The 20,766-nt window shown below is 45.9% G+C and overlaps 7 protein-coding genes across 7 annotated transcripts; 4 read left to right on the forward strand and 3 right to left on the reverse strand.

The window, feature by feature from the left end:
• Positions 1-66: 66 nt before the first annotated feature.
• Positions 67-2,792, reverse strand: AGABI2DRAFT_122074 (hypothetical protein; the record flags this gene model as incomplete). Its single annotated transcript, XM_006456087.1, has 11 exons — positions 67-399; positions 459-671; positions 725-868; positions 937-1,079; positions 1,151-1,470; positions 1,531-1,990; positions 2,045-2,174; positions 2,225-2,323; positions 2,377-2,417; positions 2,473-2,602; positions 2,661-2,792. 11 exons carry the CDS (start codon positions 2,790-2,792, stop codon positions 67-69), a joined length of 2,145 nt encoding a protein of 714 aa, XP_006456150.1.
• Positions 2,793-5,080: 2,288 nt separating this feature from the next.
• Positions 5,081-6,529, forward strand: AGABI2DRAFT_122075 (cytochrome P450; the record flags this gene model as incomplete). The annotated part of the gene is made up of 8 exons (XM_006456088.1): positions 5,081-5,268; positions 5,319-5,580; positions 5,636-5,759; positions 5,808-5,821; positions 5,874-5,924; positions 5,957-6,059; positions 6,111-6,192; positions 6,247-6,529. 8 exons carry the CDS (start codon positions 5,081-5,083, stop codon positions 6,527-6,529), a joined length of 1,107 nt encoding a protein of 368 aa, XP_006456151.1.
• Positions 6,530-7,869: 1,340 nt separating this feature from the next.
• Positions 7,870-10,164, forward strand: AGABI2DRAFT_139003 (cytochrome P450). Its single transcript, XM_006456089.1, has 11 exons — positions 7,870-8,066; positions 8,122-8,254; positions 8,312-8,500; positions 8,549-8,810; positions 8,868-8,991; positions 9,040-9,053; positions 9,106-9,292; positions 9,347-9,428; positions 9,481-9,753; positions 9,812-10,036; positions 10,084-10,164. Exons 4-10 carry the CDS (start codon positions 8,568-8,570, stop codon positions 9,894-9,896), a joined length of 1,008 nt encoding a protein of 335 aa, XP_006456152.1. The 5' UTR covers positions 7,870-8,066; positions 8,122-8,254; positions 8,312-8,500; positions 8,549-8,567; the 3' UTR covers positions 9,897-10,036; positions 10,084-10,164.
• Positions 10,165-10,647: 483 nt separating this feature from the next.
• Positions 10,648-13,825, forward strand: AGABI2DRAFT_188194 (hypothetical protein; the record flags this gene model as incomplete). Its single annotated transcript, XM_006456090.1, has 7 exons — positions 10,648-10,677; positions 10,780-11,028; positions 11,084-11,580; positions 11,639-12,627; positions 12,683-12,992; positions 13,044-13,302; positions 13,357-13,825. The coding sequence occupies 7 exons, from the start codon at positions 10,648-10,650 to the stop codon at positions 13,804-13,806; spliced, it is 2,784 nt and encodes a 927-aa protein (XP_006456153.1). The 3' UTR covers positions 13,807-13,825.
• Positions 13,826-13,981: 156 nt separating this feature from the next.
• On the forward strand, positions 13,982-15,288 carry AGABI2DRAFT_195386 (hypothetical protein). The gene is made up of 3 exons (XM_006456091.1): positions 13,982-14,000; positions 14,103-14,107; positions 14,328-15,288. Exon 3 carries the CDS (start codon positions 14,929-14,931, stop codon positions 15,106-15,108), a length of 180 nt encoding a protein of 59 aa, XP_006456154.1. The 5' UTR covers positions 13,982-14,000; positions 14,103-14,107; positions 14,328-14,928; the 3' UTR covers positions 15,109-15,288.
• A 311-nt stretch (positions 15,289-15,599) lies between these two features.
• Positions 15,600-17,183, reverse strand: AGABI2DRAFT_77432 (cytochrome P450; the record flags this gene model as incomplete). Its single annotated transcript, XM_006456092.1, has 8 exons — positions 15,600-15,684; positions 15,745-16,017; positions 16,071-16,152; positions 16,205-16,391; positions 16,444-16,457; positions 16,507-16,630; positions 16,684-16,945; positions 16,996-17,183. The coding sequence occupies 8 exons, from the start codon at positions 17,181-17,183 to the stop codon at positions 15,600-15,602; spliced, it is 1,215 nt and encodes a 404-aa protein (XP_006456155.1).
• A 2,237-nt stretch (positions 17,184-19,420) lies between these two features.
• AGABI2DRAFT_122078 (hypothetical protein) lies at positions 19,421-20,532 on the reverse strand (the record flags this gene model as incomplete). Its single annotated transcript, XM_006456093.1, has 3 exons — positions 19,421-19,798; positions 19,851-20,098; positions 20,148-20,532. 3 exons carry the CDS (start codon positions 20,530-20,532, stop codon positions 19,421-19,423), a joined length of 1,011 nt encoding a protein of 336 aa, XP_006456156.1.
• Between the last annotated feature and the right edge of the window lie 234 nt (positions 20,533-20,766).

Genomic DNA, 20,766 nt, shown 5'->3' on the forward strand with positions numbered 1-20,766 from the left:
GCGACTTTCAGTCACCTGAAAGATCATGCATGCATATACATGGTAAAAAGAAAATAATTGTAGTAATCAAAATTCTTCAATATCATCGTTCTCCAACCAATTACCGCCCACATCATCACCATCACCATCGCCATTTCCAGGTCCCTTCGCCAAACCACCATTAGCCTCACCATCGTTCAGAGCGATAAACTGTTGTAGCTCTTCTTCCTTGCTAACCCCATCTTCATCAACTTGCATTCCCATCTTATCATCTCGCGTGAAGGTTAATTTCGAGAACAACGAATGAGATGGAGGAAATAAGGATTCCTTGTCTTTTCGCATTTGTTGTTGCTGTTGCTTCAATTTCAATATAGCTCCTAGTTCTAAAGTGACTTCCGAACGACTCCATCTTGATGCATTCTATTCCACAAGAGCATCAATGATGTGAATCTCCAACCAAATAAATAAAAGGCACATACCATAGATAACGACTCCTCCGACCCCAGACCTCTATGGTTCATCATCCAATACCTCGTATCACTAACAGCATTCCAAGCCTCCTTCTCCTTCTTCAAATACTCAAAATAATCCGATTTATAAACTTTTTGCGAACGGCGAGGAACGGGAGACGGTAAAGAATGCAAAACGCCAAGTGTCAAGAGATGAAAGCGATGCGGATTGGCTTGATACCACTATCGAAAACTTTAGGAAGAGAAAATGGTGCGGTGTAAAGGCAAACGCTGACCATTTCGCCACCACTGCTATCCACCCAACTTAACCAATCAATCACACCATCACATTCCTCCATCTCATTACAAAATTGACTGTAATTTTGATGGATATAGAGTGAAAATAAGGAGGAGTCGATAGGAGAGTCCGCATATAAAGACTTTTTTTCAAATAAAAAAAGTGAAAACTCAAAATTTCGGAAATAAAAAAGAACACAAATGAACATACGTCAATATCCACGCGACTAGCTCGTCTTTCATGTTCTTTAAGATGTGGAGGTAATCTAGGAGGATCTTTGAGCTTCACGTCCAAATCCTTTTCTCTCTTGATATCCTTCGCCGACGCCGACGCACTCGACGGATCGCCTTTTCCTGAAAATGAAAAAAATGCGGTCATTTATTTTAAATTCAAAGTAGACCATCAAAAACGACGAGAAACGCACGCTTGTTATACAAGACTCTCCCAATCAAATGAAACAACGCCAAACTAGACTCCCGCCTCGTAACAGCTTCCATAACTTGAGTAGATCCAACACCGCGTTTTTTCCCTTTCTTGGATTTTTTGCTGGCTACAGAGTTGAATTGGAGTGCCATGATCGCACTTCTGATATCGCCGTTTGAAGACTCGACGATAGCGTCGATGATCTCTTTCGTTGGAGTCACTATATCAGAATGAGATGACGAAGATGAACGTTGAGAGAAATGTCGGTCAATGAGAGCTGTTAAGGCCTTTTTCATGAGAGTCGGAGCTATAGGATTGAACCTAACGATCAAAAACAATGTAAGTTAGAAAAAAAGAATGGAAGAGAAGAGACGGTCGTACGCAATTTGAGTCACGTAAGGGCCCATCAGCAAATCCCTCGGTAACACAGTCCTAATATCGAGAATATCATTTTTCTCTCGACTCCACGCATACCCGCCAGCGCCTCCTCCATTCGTCAGTACCTCATCTCGTGTTTCACCACGCATCGTAGCATCGCTCATGATAATCACAATTGGTACTGGTGAACTCAATTGTGAAGTTGATTTGATGAATGCGCGAAGTGAGGCATGGAATTGATCTTGTAATTTTGGATGAAGGATGTTTGGAAGGTCTTCCAGCAGGATTACATGCTTTGAGGGGAAGGAGGGGGTATTTGACTTTCGTTGAGTTGAGGTGGATGATACAGGTGGAGTTGCCGCAGGTATGTCGAAGACGCTACGACAGCTCATGGCTCTGTTGAGGAACGTCTCGAATTTACTGAATGCAGACTCATAATCTCCATTAAAGTCGAAGGAAGAGTCTGTAGAATGCATTAACAGACGCCAATGAACGTCAATGCAAGTAAGACACGAACCCCAAGTTGAAGACGAGGCCTCTCCTGTAGCACTCTTCCATTCAAGGACCTCAAAGCCCATCTCACGGGCGAGTAACCGTACCGTGGCAGTTTTGCCTGAGCCCGAGGGACCGGTCAAGGCTAGAATTCTCTGCTCATGGTCAGTGGGAATCACACAGCAAAGTCAATTCCTATATTCACCCTATAGCGCCGTAGTTTTCCTGAGGGACCTCCGTCAAATGCTTCCAAGAACCAACGACGAACATCTTCGACCTTCCGCACATGCACAGCTAGTTCAGCCTAGACGGTACGATGAGCTTGAATGAAATGATATGAACCAGAGGCGGGCGAACCTCAGTTTTTGGTTCATAGATGTCTACCCATAATCTATCGTCTAAAACGCGATTGAGTCACGAAAACGACGCGTCGTAAGCTGGTAGAATCCGAACCGAGGATGAACTCGTTAACGAGACCACGATCTGTAGGAACATCCACCGCCTTTTCTTTCCCCTTGCGTTTCTTTGCCGGTGGTGGCTGAGATGACTGCGAAAGCTGGGCAGAGGCTCCTTTAAAGCTATACTAGAAATGCCAGGAAAATCAAATTCTGTCGAGCCTCTACTTGTAGGGACTCACATACCGCCGTGAGTGGGTTGAACCGCTTCTGGGAATCTGAAGACGGCGGGCCTGAAGCCGCAACAGCTAATTTAGCGACAACAGGTTTTGCCTTGACTGGTTTTTTTTGAGATGCTGGTTGGGATCTGGGAGGCATGTAGCAAGGGGCAAACACGAGCATCAATATCATGATATCAATCAATACAAGTACTACCTAGCGTATAACTACCGTACAGATACCTAACCAAAACCTTTCGTATGCCAAATCAAACCATCCACTTGCTGATGACCAACGTTGTGGCCAAAGCCTGATGAGGCTAAGTAATCGGCAAGCTTGCTAACGCAAACGAGTCTAGAACTTGAAGTGCCGCTTTTGCAGCACCAAATAATCCTGGCTGCCCGGTGTATACAAGGCAACAAGGGTCAATCCGCGGAGTCAAAAAAGAACCCGCGTGGGATGAGTTTTTTTGCACGGTCCTTTACCCTCGAAGCCTAGTCGACTCAAGGGTAGGGCACTGCAAAGAGAAGTGGGATGGCAGATGTATGCATAAGACTATGCACTGGCAACGAAAAGGATTTGGTTAGTATGTCGTCAGCACTCAAGACGATACGAGAATGAGCTGCCGTTGAGTCAACCGCGCTGAGGTGATGGTAAGAGTCCAAGTCTCGGAGATATCGATATCGATTAAGTAATGCTTATACATTACATGCCTGGGAAAATATAGATTGGAACTCAGCCTGAACTCAGCGTGGCGAAAACACAGCAAGTACGAAAGATGTGGATTTTTTGCCCTTCAGGTCCACCTCGTCGTCAAGAATGAGTTTAGTATTTTATGTCAGGAAAGCCATTGCGGTTTAAATTTGCGCACGGAATCTTCCGATTAGGCTTACTCTTATCATTATCATCTGATTATCGTTATCATTATCATTGACTCTACATTGATCCGGAGTGTATTATGCAGTCCAGTCCCTCGAACAATTCTATACTTGTAAAACTTGTCTTTATGTTCTGTAAAAGTTGTACAACTAATGATATCCATTTTCCGACGAGATTTTACAGAAATGCGCGGCGGAAGCGTTCAAGGCTTTAAGCACCTCTTAATCCATCCATGGTCGTTTACGTAAATCCACGCCATGGATCATGACAGTCATGGCGTGGCATCCACAAGCCATGGCATTCGTGGATACCACGTGGATATCCACTGCCGCGTACAACACTGGCTGATCGTCCTTCCCTACTTTGAGTACCACGGCCTCTTTTACACCATGGATCACGATAGTCCATCTTCCAAGTTTTGATGTTCATTATAATCAGCATAAGAACACACACATTCAGTCCTTTCCGCCCTGGACAGCCTGGTGTCGGACGCTTTTGGAGCTCGTTCCTTCACCTGTAGAATCATCAATTGTCCGGCGTCGCCACTCAAGGCGTTGCACCACATAGGTCAATCCACGGAGGAAGATTTGGGAGCCAAAGGTATCAAGGAGAGCTCGGGCGCAAAATACGAGTCAGAAATTAATGTAGCGTTCTCGAAGGAGATATTCTCGACTAAATCCACTCCAGAGCCATCCGGTGTATCACGTCGATGGGACGTTACGCCGAGAGTATCCCCAGCGAATCCCCTAGTGCGCTCTAAAATCTATGCATAAGAATAGACTGACAGTCGCTCGATCAGCTGGCTATTGCGCTTGGAATCTCCCACTCCTTGTCTCCAATCGCCGGTCAAGAATGAAATTTACTAGAGTAATACCCATGTGGCTTTCTGGAGATACGACGAACTTAGGACTTTATTGAGTTTGGAAGGACCGGAAGGACGTACCAGTCAGAATCACGATGCTAGGAGTGCAATTTATAGAAGGCAGGAACCTGAAGTTGACCTGAAAATGTTGTCCTCCGGGCTATCTCTGACAGGCCGGCAAGATGGAAATGTACCTATACTCTCATGCTCGAAACATATTTAAGACGATCGCATCCACTATCAGGATGTCGGTATGGATTTCCTACCAACTCTCGCCGCTTCAATTTCTTGTCTTGTATGCGTCGGATGGCTTCTCGACCGCCGTCGACTTTCCAGGTCAGGCAGTCTGCCTCTTCCACCAGGTCCAAAAGGCTATCCTATCATCGGCAATCTTTTCGATCTTCCAACACAAAAAGCATGGCTCACATTTGATCGCATGTTCAAAACGTATGGTGAGCTATGAAGATAATTAGTTTCCTTATGTTCTATTTTGTTCAAGTGCACAATAGGCGACATGGTTTACCTGAACGTACTCGGACAGAATTTTTTGATCTTGGGAAACCCAAAAGTGACGAACGATCTTTTCGAAAAACGATCGAAGAACTATTCAGATAGGATGCGATCTCCGATGCTAATGGATTTGTGAGTTACTCGCGGCATCATGAAAAAGGATAATTCTAATACTCGTTGATCTTCTTGGCTTAGAATGGAATGGGGTTTTAATTTCGCTTTGTTACCTTACGGCTCCGGTTGGCGAGATCGACGCCGTGCCTTCCAGAACCTATTCCACCAGAATAATGTCAACAGGTACCTACCTGCCCAGTTGAGGAGTATACGCGTCTTTGTCCGAAATGTAATGGAATCACCGGACGAGTTCAGCGATTGGATACACTTGTGAGGGATCCCCTCTATGTGGCAATTGGCTACTGATATTTGTCTTTCAGTTCCACCTCATCTTCAATCATGGAAATAATATATGGCATGAAAACTGAGCCTGGAGACCCATATGTTGATAATGCCGAGAAGGCTCTCGAGGGTTTTAACGAAGCAGCTGTTCCGGGCAGATTCTTAATTGAGATGTTTCCTCTCATGAAGCACATTCCGAGCTGGTTTCCCGGAGCTGGGTGGAAGAGACAAGGGCTTAATTGGAGAGACAATAACCGTGAGGTCCGCCTTAACGCATTCAATATCGTCAAGGATCAAATGGTGAGCGCTACGCTTTGTTATACCACCTACTACTTGGTAAACGGAATACTTGCAGAATGAAGGTACGGCCCCACCGTCGGCCTGTAGGACGTTGATTGGAAATTTGCCGGATTCAACCGCGCCCGACCGGGTTGTGAAAGAGGATATTGCTATTGATACATGCGCCGTGTCCTTCATAGGTGAGCTTCCAGTATTATACGTTACGTTAGCTAATGACGATCACATAGGCGCTGCTGAAACTGTATGAACTCGAATTTTCTATCTTTGTTTCCTCCATTTAAACCCCTTCCTAGAGTCATTCCGCCGCCCGGGTATTCTTCATGGCCATGCTCCTGAACCCAGAAGTTCAAAAGAAAGGTCAAGCTGAACTTGACAGGGTACTCAATGGACGTCTTCCGGAAGCAAACGACAGCCCGAGTTTGCCCTACATCAACGCAATGGTGAAGGAAACACTACGGTGGGGCTTGTGATACCCCTCGGTATGTGGTGGAAATTTTCTTTTTGTATCTTCTTGAATGATGATCGTAAAGCAATACCCCATGCTGCCATTGATGCTGATGAGTATAACGGATACTACATACCGAAAGGGACAATCGTCATTGGGAATTCCTGGTGGGTCTATTTCAGTTCGCATGCTTCTTTGCTGATCGTTGATTCACTGCTCAGGACATTCATGCATGATCCGGAAGTCTACAAAAACCCGCATGAGTATATACCTGACCGCTTCCTAAAAGATGGAAAATTGGACACTTCTGTTCGAGACCCATCAACGGCTATATTTGGATATGGTCGAAGGATTTGTCCTGGCAGATATTTCGCTCTCAACGCACTCTTCTTGATGATCGCACACACGTTGGCTGTTTTCGATATCAAACCTGCATTGGATGAGAATGGGAATGAAATAAAGGTCGAAAATGATGTTACGGGTGGATCTCTTTCGTATGTGTGATTTTTTGATTTGATTTGACTGCACGACTAAGGTTGTGGTTTTTTAGACAACCTATACCTTTCCGGTGCAGGATCGTGCCTCGCTCGGAGGCGGCCATTGACTTGATACGTAACAGCGATCTCATGGAGTGAGCGGCGTAGGACTGTAAGCATCTCAGTTGTATTCTGAAAACAACAAACGACCATTTGTTACGTACCATGCGAAATCAAACCTCGCAGACACCTATTGAACTTATCACGGCTCATTCCTTCCCCCCTTGATGAATTTCATGTTCTCATATAGTCCACCCAACTCAACCGACGTACGTCTTCGACTTTCCGCACATGCACAAAAAATTCAGCCTAGATGGTACGATGAGCTAAGGAGCTTGAATGGGACGAAATGAATCAGAGGCGGGCGCACCTTAGTTTTTGGTTCATAGATGTCTACCCATAGTCTATCGTCTAACAACGCGTTGAGTCACGAAAACGACGCGTCTTAAGCTGGTAGAATCCGAACCGAGGATGAACTCGTCGATGAGGCCACGATCAGTAGGAACATCCACCGCCTTTTCTTTCCCCTTGCGTTTCTTGCTGGTGGTGGCGGCAGAAGCTCCTTGAAAGCCATACTAGAAATTCCGCGAGGCTTCAAACCTACCCATTAAGGGTGTGAGAGCGAGCCTGCGAGCGTCAGCAGCAGAGCAAATAATCTATGCATGCATGTCAAGAAAACCACCTGGATTTAGTATGTACGGCATTTTCCGACATTGCCGTCCTTCTCTATTTTAAGCACCGCCTCCTCTTTTACCCCTGGACCACGTTACTTCATCTTCGAAGTCTCGATTTTCATTCCAATCAGTAACGTTGCACCATATAGGTCAATCTATGGAAGAAATTTGGGAGTCAAAGGTATCAAGGAGAGTGCGGGCGCAAAATGTCAGTCAGAAAAAAATGCAGCGTCCTCGATGGAGTTGTCCTCAACTAAATCGCGTTTTCCACTCTGGAGTCGTCCGGTACACCACATTGATGGGGCGGTATGGAGAGAGTATTCTCGGAGCGGTGTACTCTAGAAATCGAAGCATAAAGATAGGCTGGCAGTTGCTCGGCTAGCTGGCTATCGCATTTCGAGTCTCTCACTCCTTGTCTTCTTCCTCCAATCACCAGTCAGGAAGGACAGGAAGGACGTACTAGCCAGAATCACAGTGGCAGAAGTATGATTTATAGAAGACAGTAATCTGAAATTGACCTAAATATGTTGTCCTTCGGGCCTTCTCTGTCAGGCCGTCAAGATGGAAACGTACCAATACTCTCATGCTCGAAACACATTTAAGACGGCCACACCCACCATCAGGATGTCGGTATGGATTCTCTGCCGACTCTCGCTACTTCAATTTTTTGTCTTGTATGCGTCGGATGGCTTCTCGACCGCACTCGACTCCCCAAGCCAAGCAGTTTGCCTCTTCCACCAGGTCCAAAAGGCTATCCCATCATCGGCAATCTTTTTGATCTTCCAACATACAAAGCATGGCTCACATTTGATCGCATGTTCAAGACGTATGGTGAGCTGTGAACATCTTGGCTCCTTTTGTTCTATTTTGTTTAAGTGCACAATAGGTGACATGGTTTACCTGAATGTACTCGGACAGAATTTTTTAATCTTGGGAAACCCGAAAGTGGGGAACGATCTTTTCGAGAAACGCTCAAAGAACTATTCAGATAGGATTCGTTCTCCGATGCTATTGGATATGTGGGTTACTTGCAACATGATGAGAAAATTTCATTTTCCACTAATTTCTTGGCTCAGAATGGAATGGGGTTTTAATTTCGCTGTGCTGCCCTACGGTTCCGGTTGGCGAGATCGTCGCCGTACCTTCCAAAATATATTCCACCAGAACAATAGCAACAGTCACCTACCTGCTCAGCTGAGGAGTACACGCACCTTTATTCGAAATTTAATGGACTCACCGGACGAGTTCAGCGATTGGATACACTTGTGAGGGCCCCTCGATTTGTCAATTGTCTACTGATGTTGGTCTTTCAGTTCCACCTCATCGTCAATCATGGAAATAATATACGGCATGAAAATTAAGCCTGGAGACCCATATGTTGATAATGCCGAGAAAGCCATTGAGGGTTTCAACATAGCAGGTGTTCCAGGTACATTCTTCGTCGATACTTTTCCTGTCATGAAGTACATTCCGAGCTGGTTTCCTGGGGCCGGGTGGAAGAAACAAGGGATTAATTGGAGGAACATTAACCGTGAAGTCCGCCTTAAAGCATTCAATCTTGTCAAGGATGGAATTGTAAGCGCTACGCTTTGATATATCATCTACTATCCCTGGTTAATGGGACCTTTGCAGAATGATGGTACGGCCACACGGTCTGCCTGTAGGACGTTGATCGGGAATCTGCCGGACTCAACCGCGCCCGACCGGATTGTGAAAGAGGATATCGCCATTGATACATGCGCCGTTTCCTTCATAGGTGAGCCTCCAGCATTACACGTTTACCTGGCTAATGACGGTCACGTAGGAGCTGCTGAAACTGTATGAAGTCAGAATTCGTATCTTTGTTTCCTACATTCAAACCTTTTCACAGAGTCTTTCCGCTACCCTGGTATTCTTCTTGGCCATGCTTTTGAACCCAGAAGTTCAAAAGAAAGGTCAAGCTGAACTTGACAAGGTTCTCAATGGACGTCTTCCGGAACCAAATGACAGCCCGAGTTTGCCCTACATAAACGCAATGGTGAAGGAAACGCTGCGGTGGGAGCTTGTGATACCCCTCGGTATGTGGTGGAAATGGTTTTTCTTTACTTTTCCTACAATTGATGATTCTCAAGCCGTTCCCCATGTCGCCACTGATGCTGACGAGTATAATGGATACTACATACCCAAAGGGACAATTGTGATGGGAAATTCCTGGCGAGTCGATTTCTGTTTGCATATTTGTTTGCTGATCCTTGACTACTCTTAGGTCATTCATGCATGATCCGGAAGTCTACAAAAACCCAGAAGAATATATACCCGACCGTTTCCTGAAAGATGGAAAACTCGACGACTCTGTTCGAGACCCATCGACAGCTGCATTCGGATATGGGCGAAGAATCTGCCCTGGGCGGCATTTTGCTCTCAATGCGCTTTTCTTGATGATCGCACACACGTTGACTGTTTTCGATATCAAACCTGCATTGGATGAAAATGGGAATGAAATCAAGTTCGATTATGATGTTACGGGTGGACTTCTTTCGTATGCGTGAAAATGTTATCTGATTTGATTATACAACTCACGTTATGATTTTTTGTAGGCAACCTGAACCTTTCCGGTGTAGGATCGTGCCTCGCTCGGAGGCGGCCATTGATTTGATACGCAATAGTGATCTCATGGAGTGAGCGGTGTAGGACTGTAAACACCGTCTCAGTTGTATTCCGAAAACAATGAACGACCATTTGGTATATACCATGCGAGATCAAACCACACAGATGGGTCAGGATGAATTGGGGTGATTTTGCATGCGAAGATACTTGTAAGTATATAAACGCTGCAAGGGCGGTACCGAAACTCACTCATGAGCCAGGCAAAATTTTGAACTTGTAGCTTGTGATGGACTTATTGAGACTCTGATAGTACCGTAATACACAGTATATTAAGCAAGTGCTGCTCTAAATGTTTAGAGGCGTAAGGATGAGGTCGTGGCTACACTGGTGAGACGATATCTATTGAACTTATTACAAGGTGAAACGGCTCATTCCTCAACCCTTTCTTGAATTGCATCCTCTCATAAAGTTATGGAATGACCGACGGAGTTTCAAAAATATAGGGTTTAGAACGAAATCTGGAATTCCGAACCCTCAGACCGTTACCCAATACCAAGAGAAAAGCAACCGCTATCTAATAAGCGCGAGCTGCCCACATGCCTTTCTTGATTCACAGCGTTCTGAATATATGACTCAAACAACATATTCCATTCGTAGCACAAAGTCGCGGCAAAGGACAAGAACGCGTGGTCATGTGATGGGATGAGAGATTTGAACCAGCACGTGACTGAGAAACGCGACTGCCTCGCGGTTCTGCAGTTTGGCGGAGTACCCAGATTTACCCACAGGCGTTAGGCCGTCCTCCGCAGATACCTCCGTCGTCGCCATGAACATCGACTACAAGCGTCGCGTCGCCGTCATGCAGTCCAACCAGCACCACCCTCACAACCCCCAGCTCTACCCTCAGCGCCGGAATCCATTAGGCTCAACGAATAACCTCCTCCAACAACCCTTACAGCAGTCCCCGCCCAGACCACCACCAAAAGCGTCATCACCACGGCTACAGCGCCAGAACAATAAAACAACTCCCCCGACACCGCCAAAAGTCATCGTCGACAGCCGCAATGAGTATCAACTCGTCCGAGTCGGCTTCCTCGGTGAGGGAGGCTTTGCGCGAGTATTTGAAGTCAAGGATCCTCGGGGCAGAAGGCTCGCATGCAAGGTAGTTACTAGGGATTCACTAAAGACCAAAAAAGCGAAAACGAAAGTTAGTGGTGTCAGCCCCGCCGTTTCAAGCATTCGTTTTGACTCTTTTTCGCCAGCTTTGGGCAGAAATTAAGATCCATCGCTCATTGTCGCACCCTAACATTGTCGGGTTTCACGATTGTTTTGACGATGAAAGCAACGTGTATATGGTCCTCGAGTTGTGTACATCTGGATCCCTCATGGATATGCTTCGTCGCCGCCGCCGTCTCACAGAACCAGAAACCCGCTACTTCATGGTTCAACTCATTGGAGCATGTCATTACATGCACACGCATCAAGTAATCCACAGGGATTTGAAACTTGGAAACTTGCTTTTGGACGCGGATATGAATATCAAAGTAGCCGATTTTGGTCTTGCTGCGCTGATCGAGAACCCGGGTGAAAGAAAGAAGACCATATGTGGAACACCGAATTACATCGCGCCCGAAGTCCTGTTCGATACCGCGAATGGCCACAGCTTTGAAGTCGATACCTGGTCCATTGGCGTCATTCTTTATACCCTAGTCATCGGTAAACCTCCGTTCCAAACAAAAGATGTGAAGGAAATCTATAAGTAAGTCGTCCGAATGTTGCGCCGCACTTACGTTGACCGCTGACTTCGCTTATACAAGACGTATACGCGATAATGAGTACGAATTCCCAGCTGACCGCAAGATTGGTTCCGGCGTGAAAACCCTTATTCAACAAATTCTTACTCCAGATCCTTCACAGCGACCCACCCTCTTCGAGATTTTAGATCATGTCTTTTTCACTCAAGGACCCGTTCCCTCTTATATCCCGCCCTCTGCCCATGATAGCGTCCCCGATTTCTCGAGTATCACCCCTGATATGTCCGATAATAACTTCAAACGCCTACGCCGCTTCGTCTTCTTAGACCACAGTGCAGCCCTTCCCAATAATAGTGGAGCGCTACCCCAGAATTCCAACGGCAGGAATATCACGAGTACCATCCAACAGCAAGAGAAAGAATTCCAGAAAGCGATCCAGCCAGGTTCTCCTATATCCGTTTTGCTCAAGTCAGCCAGACAACCCCTTCTTATGGGACTTCCACAAAGTGGCTCGGACGGTATTCCGCCTGGTGCCAATCCGAAGGAGAGCGCACTTCTTAGGAAGTTGCAAGCCGCAAAGGAGAGCCCTTTGCGTCGTAACTACACAAACGGCGATGACGATTCAAATACGGAAGAGGATAGACGAGCGAAGAAAGCTCTTGAAGCGCAAAAGGCGCGGATTGTCGCTCAGATGGCTCCTGTTCGCGAAGAAGCTGAGGAAGAAGCTGAGGGCGTCGAAGATGAACAAAATCCTTTTGGATCAAAAGACAAGTATGCTCACCTCGCGGAAAAGCTCGCTTCAACCGCACCCGCACCATTATCTGCAACAACGACGCCCCCTCGCCCATTACCTCAAATCCCGATACAAAAAGAACGCGTTGCATTAGCCCCCGCCAGGGTTTCCAGGGATAATTTACCTGCATCTTCAGGTTTTGGAGGTTCAACGGTAACGTTGCCTAGAAGCGCAAGCACGGCGACGGATTTGAAGGGTAAAGCCAAGGAAAGGTTTGTGAACGTACGTGGGGAGAAGGAAAACGTCCCCACAGCCTCAGGTGGGCGATAATCCATATTTGTCCAGCACTGCATATCTAACACTGCACTTTGTAGTCATGTCTCTGCCGTCCTTAGGCTCCAAGGCAGCCGAGAAACGACCCGAACCTTCGATAGGGTTCGAGAACTTGACGAAGCTCGGTGGATTTGATGCCGCTGCGCAGGTGTTGACTACCGCGTTTGAAGCGAAGGCTGCGGGACGCGTTTTCCGTGACTATTCGGAAATCCCATTACCAGAGGAGAAAGTGTTTATTGCTTGCTGGGTTGATTACTGTAACAAGTATGGGATGGGTTATGCTCTGACGGATGGGAGTGTTGGTGTGTACTTCAATGATAGTACGAGTTGTGTGATGAGTCCCGATAAAGTGTGCGTATTGTCTATTTGTGTGGTGACCGTTGCTGATGGGTTCTTATTCAGGCATTTTGACTATATCACTTCGCGGCATCATGGAAATGCATATGTTCGAAGATCGTATACCGTCGATGTTTATCCTGATGAATTGAAGAGCAAGGTGTATTTGTTGAAGAGTTTTGAGGGGTATATCATGGAGAAATTGTTTAATCAGCGTGATTACATCTTCGAGGATAAGGAGAGGACGAAGGGAATGGAGTGGGTGCATAAGTATTTGAGGATGAAGCATGTGATCGTGTTCAAGCTATCGCATGATATTCTTCAAGTAAGTATTCTCCTTGCTGCCTTTACAATTTCATGCGACTAATGACTCTTATAGTTCAACTTCTACGATCACTCGAAACTCATACTCTCATCACACGGTCTCCTCGTTACTCACATTGACAAGAACTATAACTTGACGCGACATACACTTTCAGACATCATGGCCCAGTCTCTCGATGCACGTACTTCCGATCCGGAACAAAGCAAGTTTAATCAGAAATTGGTGGATAAATTGAAATATTGCAAAGAAGTACTTGTGAGTATAAGAGAAGCGAGTGCGGGTGTGGCGGCGAAACAGGGTGCTGGTGGTGGCGCGACATCGAATGGTGTGAACCAACAACAGGCGGAACGAGTGGTCGTTCAGCAGCAGAAACAACCGGAACGTGAACGTGCAGAGAAGATTTCCAATGTACGGGGGAAACAGGAAGCTCCGTTAGGGAGTAATCGGGTTGTGCATCAACAACAAGGGTTATTGGCTAGAGCTTCGAGGTTGGCTCTTCGATAATGGGAGTCTGTTTGTTGTTTTATTTTTGGATCAATTGTCATTCTCTTCATGTCTTTCACGTCTTTTTTTATATCTCTCTCTCGTCGACACGTTTTTTTTTCTTTTCATTTACTTATTTGTTTCAAGCTACCACGTAGTCATCCACGTCGCAATTTTATCTACGACTTCCCGATTGGTTTCTTTGTTTTTTTTTTCATTCTTGTTCAAGTCAGCGACTCGTTCATTCCCTTTTTTTTTTCTTTTGCGTACCTCGTCGACATCTTCACTTTTTTTCCATTGCAAAAGTGCGTCATCCCTGTATATAATCGAACCCAAACTGTTTTATTATTAAACATGTCTCCGTATTTCTCCTCGTTTAAAAATGCATTTACATGATTCTTGGAATGTATGTACGTCTATGCAGTTGTGTAGAGAGAAAGGTTTCGCAAATATATGTGACCGAAAGCTGATATGTTGCCCGAACGCGTACCGCCAAAGGTGCCGAGCCGTAGGCCCGGTTTCTTCTTAAACAAGTATATGAGCCATAACCAAGTTTGAAATGTAACGACAGGTAACTACAGGATACAGCAAGGAATCCGTAATTCTAAAGAGTGGCCATAATGTGAACTCATACTACAGCCTTAGTGACAGGGACCCCAAGAAGGGTCGCGCTGTTTGTCAACACAACGTCTCCACCGAAGCGGTTCCTGAATAGTGGGCGGTAAAAACCAATCCCATTGACAAGGTGCTAGTCGAACTAGTCGAAACCAGCGGATGGTGAGGTGCCGGGAACCAGCTTCCTCTATAAGGTGCACTGACAAAAAGCCAGAGCTTGAAGGATGGGGAGGTGAAGTCGTGAACACCAACCCCTTTGACGGTGCTAGTCGAAACCAGCGGTGCTAGTCGAAGCTAGACAAGGTGAGAGGTAGATTGCCTAACTGCATGTCTAGCCCCCCTTGAACGAATCTACAGGTGCCTGCAGCTTTGATAACCCAGGTTGCCTCTGGGTTTTGATAAGTATTTGCAAACAGCAAGATCGGCGTAATCTTGCCCCGCTCAAGAACCTCTGGCGTCGCCCTCGACCACAGCCTGCAGCTCAAGCTATGATATGAGATAGGTATGGACTGAATATATATATATTGAATGGTTACCACCGGACCAAAACCTCTCGCATGCCAAATCAAAACCCAACCCACTCTGCAACAACACGGCGGTTACCCGTCGGTCATCGCATTCCTGCAACCAGTTGCTGGAAGCAGAAAATCAATCCTAGCCGTAAGGCTAATTCTCAAGGCCGATGAGGCTCCAAGAATTGCTGTTTGAGTCTATAGATCCAAACAACGTATGACGAACGATCCGCATTACGCTACCTTTGAAGTTTGATTAACCCAAAGGTAGGGCATGTGTGGGTGAGGGGGATTCATTGTTGGTATGAAGATGTATGCATAGAACTATGCACTGGCAGCGATGAGGATTTAGTTGGTGTAGTTAGTATGTACTTGGTGAAAAGGCGACGTGCGCATGGAAGCAATGATTCTCGATAATCCCAACGTCACGTGGTGATGATCGATTATCGACCATTGATCTGCAAAAAGACACACGACAGTAATTCTGATTTTGACGCTACCGAATCGACGTATTCAGATTTCGTTGGGGCCTACACGACAACTTCGAGTTGTCGGCATTTCGTACTGGGCCTTATTGACTTATCGCTCGATTGAAATCCGGATCGCTGAGCCCAAAACCTTTTCCTTTTTCGTTCCCAATATAGTTGAAATGACTACAATTAAATCATACACTATAGTATATTGTGTTCATTCCATGAGGTCGCTGTTCTGTATCAAGTCAGCCGCAGTCTTTGAGCGAGGCACAATCCTGCATTGGAAAGGTACAGGCTGCCTGCAGAAAATCAAATGTTAGCTACACCATTATGTGAGATGAAAAAACCTTCACACATACGAAATCATTCCACCCGTAACATCAGCCTTGAACTCTCTTTCATTACCGTTTTCATCAAGAGCAGGCTTGATATCGAAAACAGCCAACGTATGTGCGATCATCAGGTAGAGAGCATTCAGAGCAAAATATCGGCCGGGACAAATCCTTCGACCATAACCGAATACAGCTGTCGATGGGTCTCGAATAGAACTGTCGAGTTTCCCGTCTTTCAGGAAACGCTCAGGTATGTACGTTTCTGGGTTTTTGTAGACTTCAGGGTCATGCATGAACGTCCTGAGAGTATTGTCATAGACCGGCAAAGAAACATGCAACCGAAAGAGACCCACCAAGAGTTTCCGAATACAATTGTGCCTTTGGGTATGTAGTATCCATTGTACTCATCAGCTTCGATGGCAACATGTGGAACGGCTAGGGGATCATGAACGAAAGTAACAGAATAAACAATATCTGCACCACATACCAAGGGGTAATACAAGCTGCCATCGCAGTGTTTCTTTCACCATTGCGCTTATGTAGGGCAAACTTGGACCGTCGTTTGGTTCCGGAAGACGTCCATTGAGAACCTTGTCAAGTTCAGCTTGACCTTTCTTTTGAACTTCTGGGTTCAGAAGCATGGCCATGAAGAACATCCGGGCGGCGGAATGACTCTGTGAACCGGTTTCAATGCAGGCAACAAAGATAGAAAATTCGAGTTCATACAGTTTCAGCAGCGCCTATGTGACGTCGTTAGCTAGCGCAAACGCATAATACTTGGAAGCTTACCTATGAAGGACACGGCGCATGTATCGATGGCAATATTTTCTTTCACAATCCGGTCGGGCGCGGTTGAGTCAGGCAGATTTCCGATCAACGTCCTACAGACCGACCGCGTGGCAGTACCTTCATTCTGCCATTATATCATTGACCGGGGGCAGGTGGTATATCAATTAGAGTGCTCACCACTTGATCTTTGACGAGATTAAACGGCCTGACACGGACCTCGCGGTTAACGTCTCTCCAAAACAGTGCTTGTCTTTTCCACCCAGCTCCGGGAAACCAACTCGGAATGTGCTTCATTACAGGAAAAGATTCAACCAGGAATTTGCCAGGAACAGCCGCTTCGTTAAAACCCTCAATGGCTTTTTTGGCATTGTCTACATACGGATCTTCGGGTTTAGTTCTCATGCCATACATGATTTCCATGATTGATGAGGATGTGTAGCTGAAAGGCAAATATCAATAGACAATATGGTCAAGTGTGATGTCTCTCACAAATGTATCCATTCGCTGAACTCGTCCGGTGATTCCATTACGTTTCGGATAAAGGTCCGTACACTCTTCAACTGAATTGGTAGGTAATTTTTGACCTCATTCTGGTGAAATAGATTTTGAAAGGCGCGACGACGATTGCGCCAACCGGAACCGTAGGGTAGCAAACCAAAATTATAATCCCATCCCATTCTAAAGTAATGAGGTTAATGGAAAATAAAATTTCTTCAGCATGCCGCGAGCAGCTCACAAGTCCAACAGCATCGGAGAACGAGTCCTATCCGAGTAGTTCTTCGAGCGTATCTCGAAAAGATCATAGGTCATACTTGGATTTCCCAAGATCAGGATACTCTGTCCGAATATGTTCAGGTAAATCATATCACCTGTTGTGCGCTTGAATATGATAGAAAATAAGAGGTCAATTGAAGGTTTACAGCTCACCATACGTCTTGAACATGCGATCAAATGTAAGCCACGGTTTTCGTGCTGGAAAATCAAAGACATTGCCAATGATTGGATAGCCTTTTGGACCGGGTGGAAGAGGAAGACTGCGAGAGTTAAAGATTCGAAGGAGGTTGAGGAACCATCCGACGTATACAAGGCAGAGAACTGAAGCAATGAGATTTGGTAGGAAATCCATGCAGGCTCCCTTGCTAGGTGTGATCGGCTTGAAGCATTGGCTTAAGAGAGCCGGAAATATGAGGTATTGATTCTTCTTATCTCGGACGTGGTTTACCACCGTGTACAAGCCCCATAATTACACTCTCTAGGCGAGTGGACAGCTTAGGGGGGATCTAACTGGACTTCGATACGCTAGTTATCAAACCAACCCAAAGTAGAAACATCAGTCGAAGAGCTTCCGATTACGAAAATAAAGACTCACAGCTTCATGCTCGTTGTGGCTGAATAACGTGCGGAGAAGAGATACTGAGGAAATTGCGTTGATAGATGAGAAATGGAAGATTGAGAGCTCTAGGAGCCCTCGATCCCAGACGGTGAGATCAGAGCAGGGAGTGCAGTCGCGTCATCCTGGGAGCTTTCGCTAACCTTACTACCTCGCGATATCCTTGGATCTTTGTGGAATATACCGGGTAAGGGAGGGTGGAACTTGAAAAAGGTAAAGATATGAATAAACAACGCGCGACTCGAAGTACACATAGGTAGTAGTGGACACCTTCCCACCTCAGCGAGCCATGAGTCTTTGCTTACCCTCGCTAGCGAGTGGGCTAGGAAGGATCCTGAGGTAGTAAGCTTCGAGTGATCCGACACACGGACTCACGTCCCGGTGTTCCACTGTCTCGTTGACGCCAGAGTTTATGGAAGATATGACTGCCAAGAAGATGTTGCCGATCAGCTCCCAAAAATCGGATGACAGTAAATCCTTACAGGAGAGGTAGGTGGATTGAGGGTGTTGAATATGCTTCAACACTGGCCCGAGGAATGTGATCACCTCGAGCCTTCTTTGGGTCTGCCCCACTCTGAACTAGGCTGTCAGAGATTTCATCGCCCCTCCTCCTTTTCTTCCTTGCCTATCTTCTCCTTCAATGTCCATATGCAAGATTTTCTGTAAATTATTCCCTTTCATCCCATATCATACACACCTCCCAGACTCAGGACTTCTTATGTTTGACTTCCTGCCTACGTGATCTGCTCGCTTCTCTTACCGCAGTACGTATCACCGAAAATCTCTCCTGCCTCTCGGCGGGACGACACAGGCAATCCGACCCGGGCCCATGACCAACCGTCTCTCAAAGCAAAATATTGCCCCATCCACAAATTTCTAGTGCCGCCCTCGACTTCGGCCTGCAACTCAAATTAGCATGGGAGATAGTCACAAATCGAATGTATACATGGCATACTACCACGAAACCAAAACCTCTCGCATGCCAAGTCAGCACAAGCCACTGTAGAAGGACACAGAAGGTTTCCCAGCGGTCGGCTACATTCCAGCCCTCCAAAATCTGGAAGTCAATAATGCCTTTTGAGCCTATTTTAGACCCAGGCAAGATGTATCCTCCACGTTACACTATCCTTGGAGTGTGAAACACCTCAAGGGTAAGGCATTGCATGAATGAAGAGGGCTATGAGTGGAGGCAACACATATGCATAAAACTATGCAGTGGCAGCGATAAGGATTTGGTTCAAGGTGTCGCCAGTACTTGACTTTAAACATGAAAATGAACGTCGTAGAGATGGCGATCATGATGGCAGGAGTTAAGAGATAATCGACAAACACTACAAAACAGCCACTTAAAGGGTTAAACCGAAGAGGTTATTTTTGGCCGATGAGTATCCTTAGAGAACATTGCATCCGATTTTTGACGACCCTCCCGAATTTCCAGCAAGCGCTACAGAAAGGATCAAATACAATAGAGAATTTTGATTTCGCTGGTAGATTACAAATTTTACTGTATATAGAAGAAAGAAGTCAGCGAAGGATCTCGTTGTACATGTCTTCATCAGCCTTTCCTGTCTCTTCAAAGCTAACGGCCAGTCTTTTCGAAGCTAACACATGCCGGATATACTTAGGCCCATATACAGCGAACCCGGCGTCAAGACACCACATAGTCAACGAAGTCGGTTGGAGACAATCCCAGATTTGCCTCCACACCTGTGCATCACTTACGGTGGCATTGGATTTGGTCTGATCTAAGAGCGTACGAATCAGGTCAACTTGGTCGAACACATAGTAGACAAGTATTGTGCGGAGGGGATGATGTAATGGCATGTCTAACAACTCAGCGACTTGTCCGAGCTGAAGAATGCATTCCTCTCGTACAGATTGTTGAGAAGGTTGAATGAAATTCTGAAAAAAGCCAATGGTGAGATAAAGAAAAACCGGAAACGCTTATTCATACCTCAAAAGTTTGTGATGCTGTGATACATTTCTTGAGCTTCTCCACGGCGTTTGCCATATTATTGAATCTAAGTAACCCATCCTTCAGTATGGTCATAGAGTCTTGACGGAGATGCTCGATGTCTTCGCGTTTCCCGTATACCGTTCGACTTGAAAGCAGGGCTTCGACTCTGATCATACCCCAAGCCCAGTCAATACCCTGCCATATACACACCAGTGACACTTCGCGGGCACAGGCCTCCGCGAGTCCTTGAGAAAGATGAGACATGTATACAGCAGATAAGCAAATACCGCTAACTTTCGCGAAGATCTACTGGTTCCCCCGGTGAGTGCAAATGTTCTTTCAGCACAATGAGGACATCAACATCAGAATCCTCCCTTGCTCGATTTCGCGCCACAGAGCCAAATACACCTGCCCACAGTATATCACGCTTGAATTCCTCGTCTTTCCACACAGGTGCCAAGCATTGTCGTACATTGTCAAACGTGGGCGGCATTAATGAGGAAAACCGGCGGCGGTTAACGATTGAGAGTAAATTTGGCAATGGTTGGATAGCGTATAAGATGGTGCGTGCCAACATTGGCACGACGGGTTGATATTCAGTATCCCGTGACGTGCTAAACAAAGCGAATTGCGCCCAATATTTTCCTCCGGTCCGCGATTTAAGATGGTCGTAGAGCATTTTGTAAAGCTAACGAATGTTGAGCTTGAAGACGCAGGGATAGGTATTAGAGAAACTGTGTGAGATTTCTTATAAAGACTCACTACAATATTGAAGGGACCTTGCTGCAGCAGTTCCATTTCCTTCCCAATGTTTATGAAACTTACACACTCAAGCAACAAAGACGACTTGACCAATTCCTGAAATATCTAAGATGGTTTGAACTCATGTGACGGATTTTAACTTGAGTATATT

Source organism: Agaricus bisporus (genome assembly GCF_000300575.1).
Source record: "Agaricus bisporus var. bisporus H97 unplaced genomic scaffold AGABI2scaffold_12, whole genome shotgun sequence".
NCBI lineage: Eukaryota > Fungi > Basidiomycota > Agaricomycetes > Agaricales > Agaricaceae > Agaricus > Agaricus bisporus.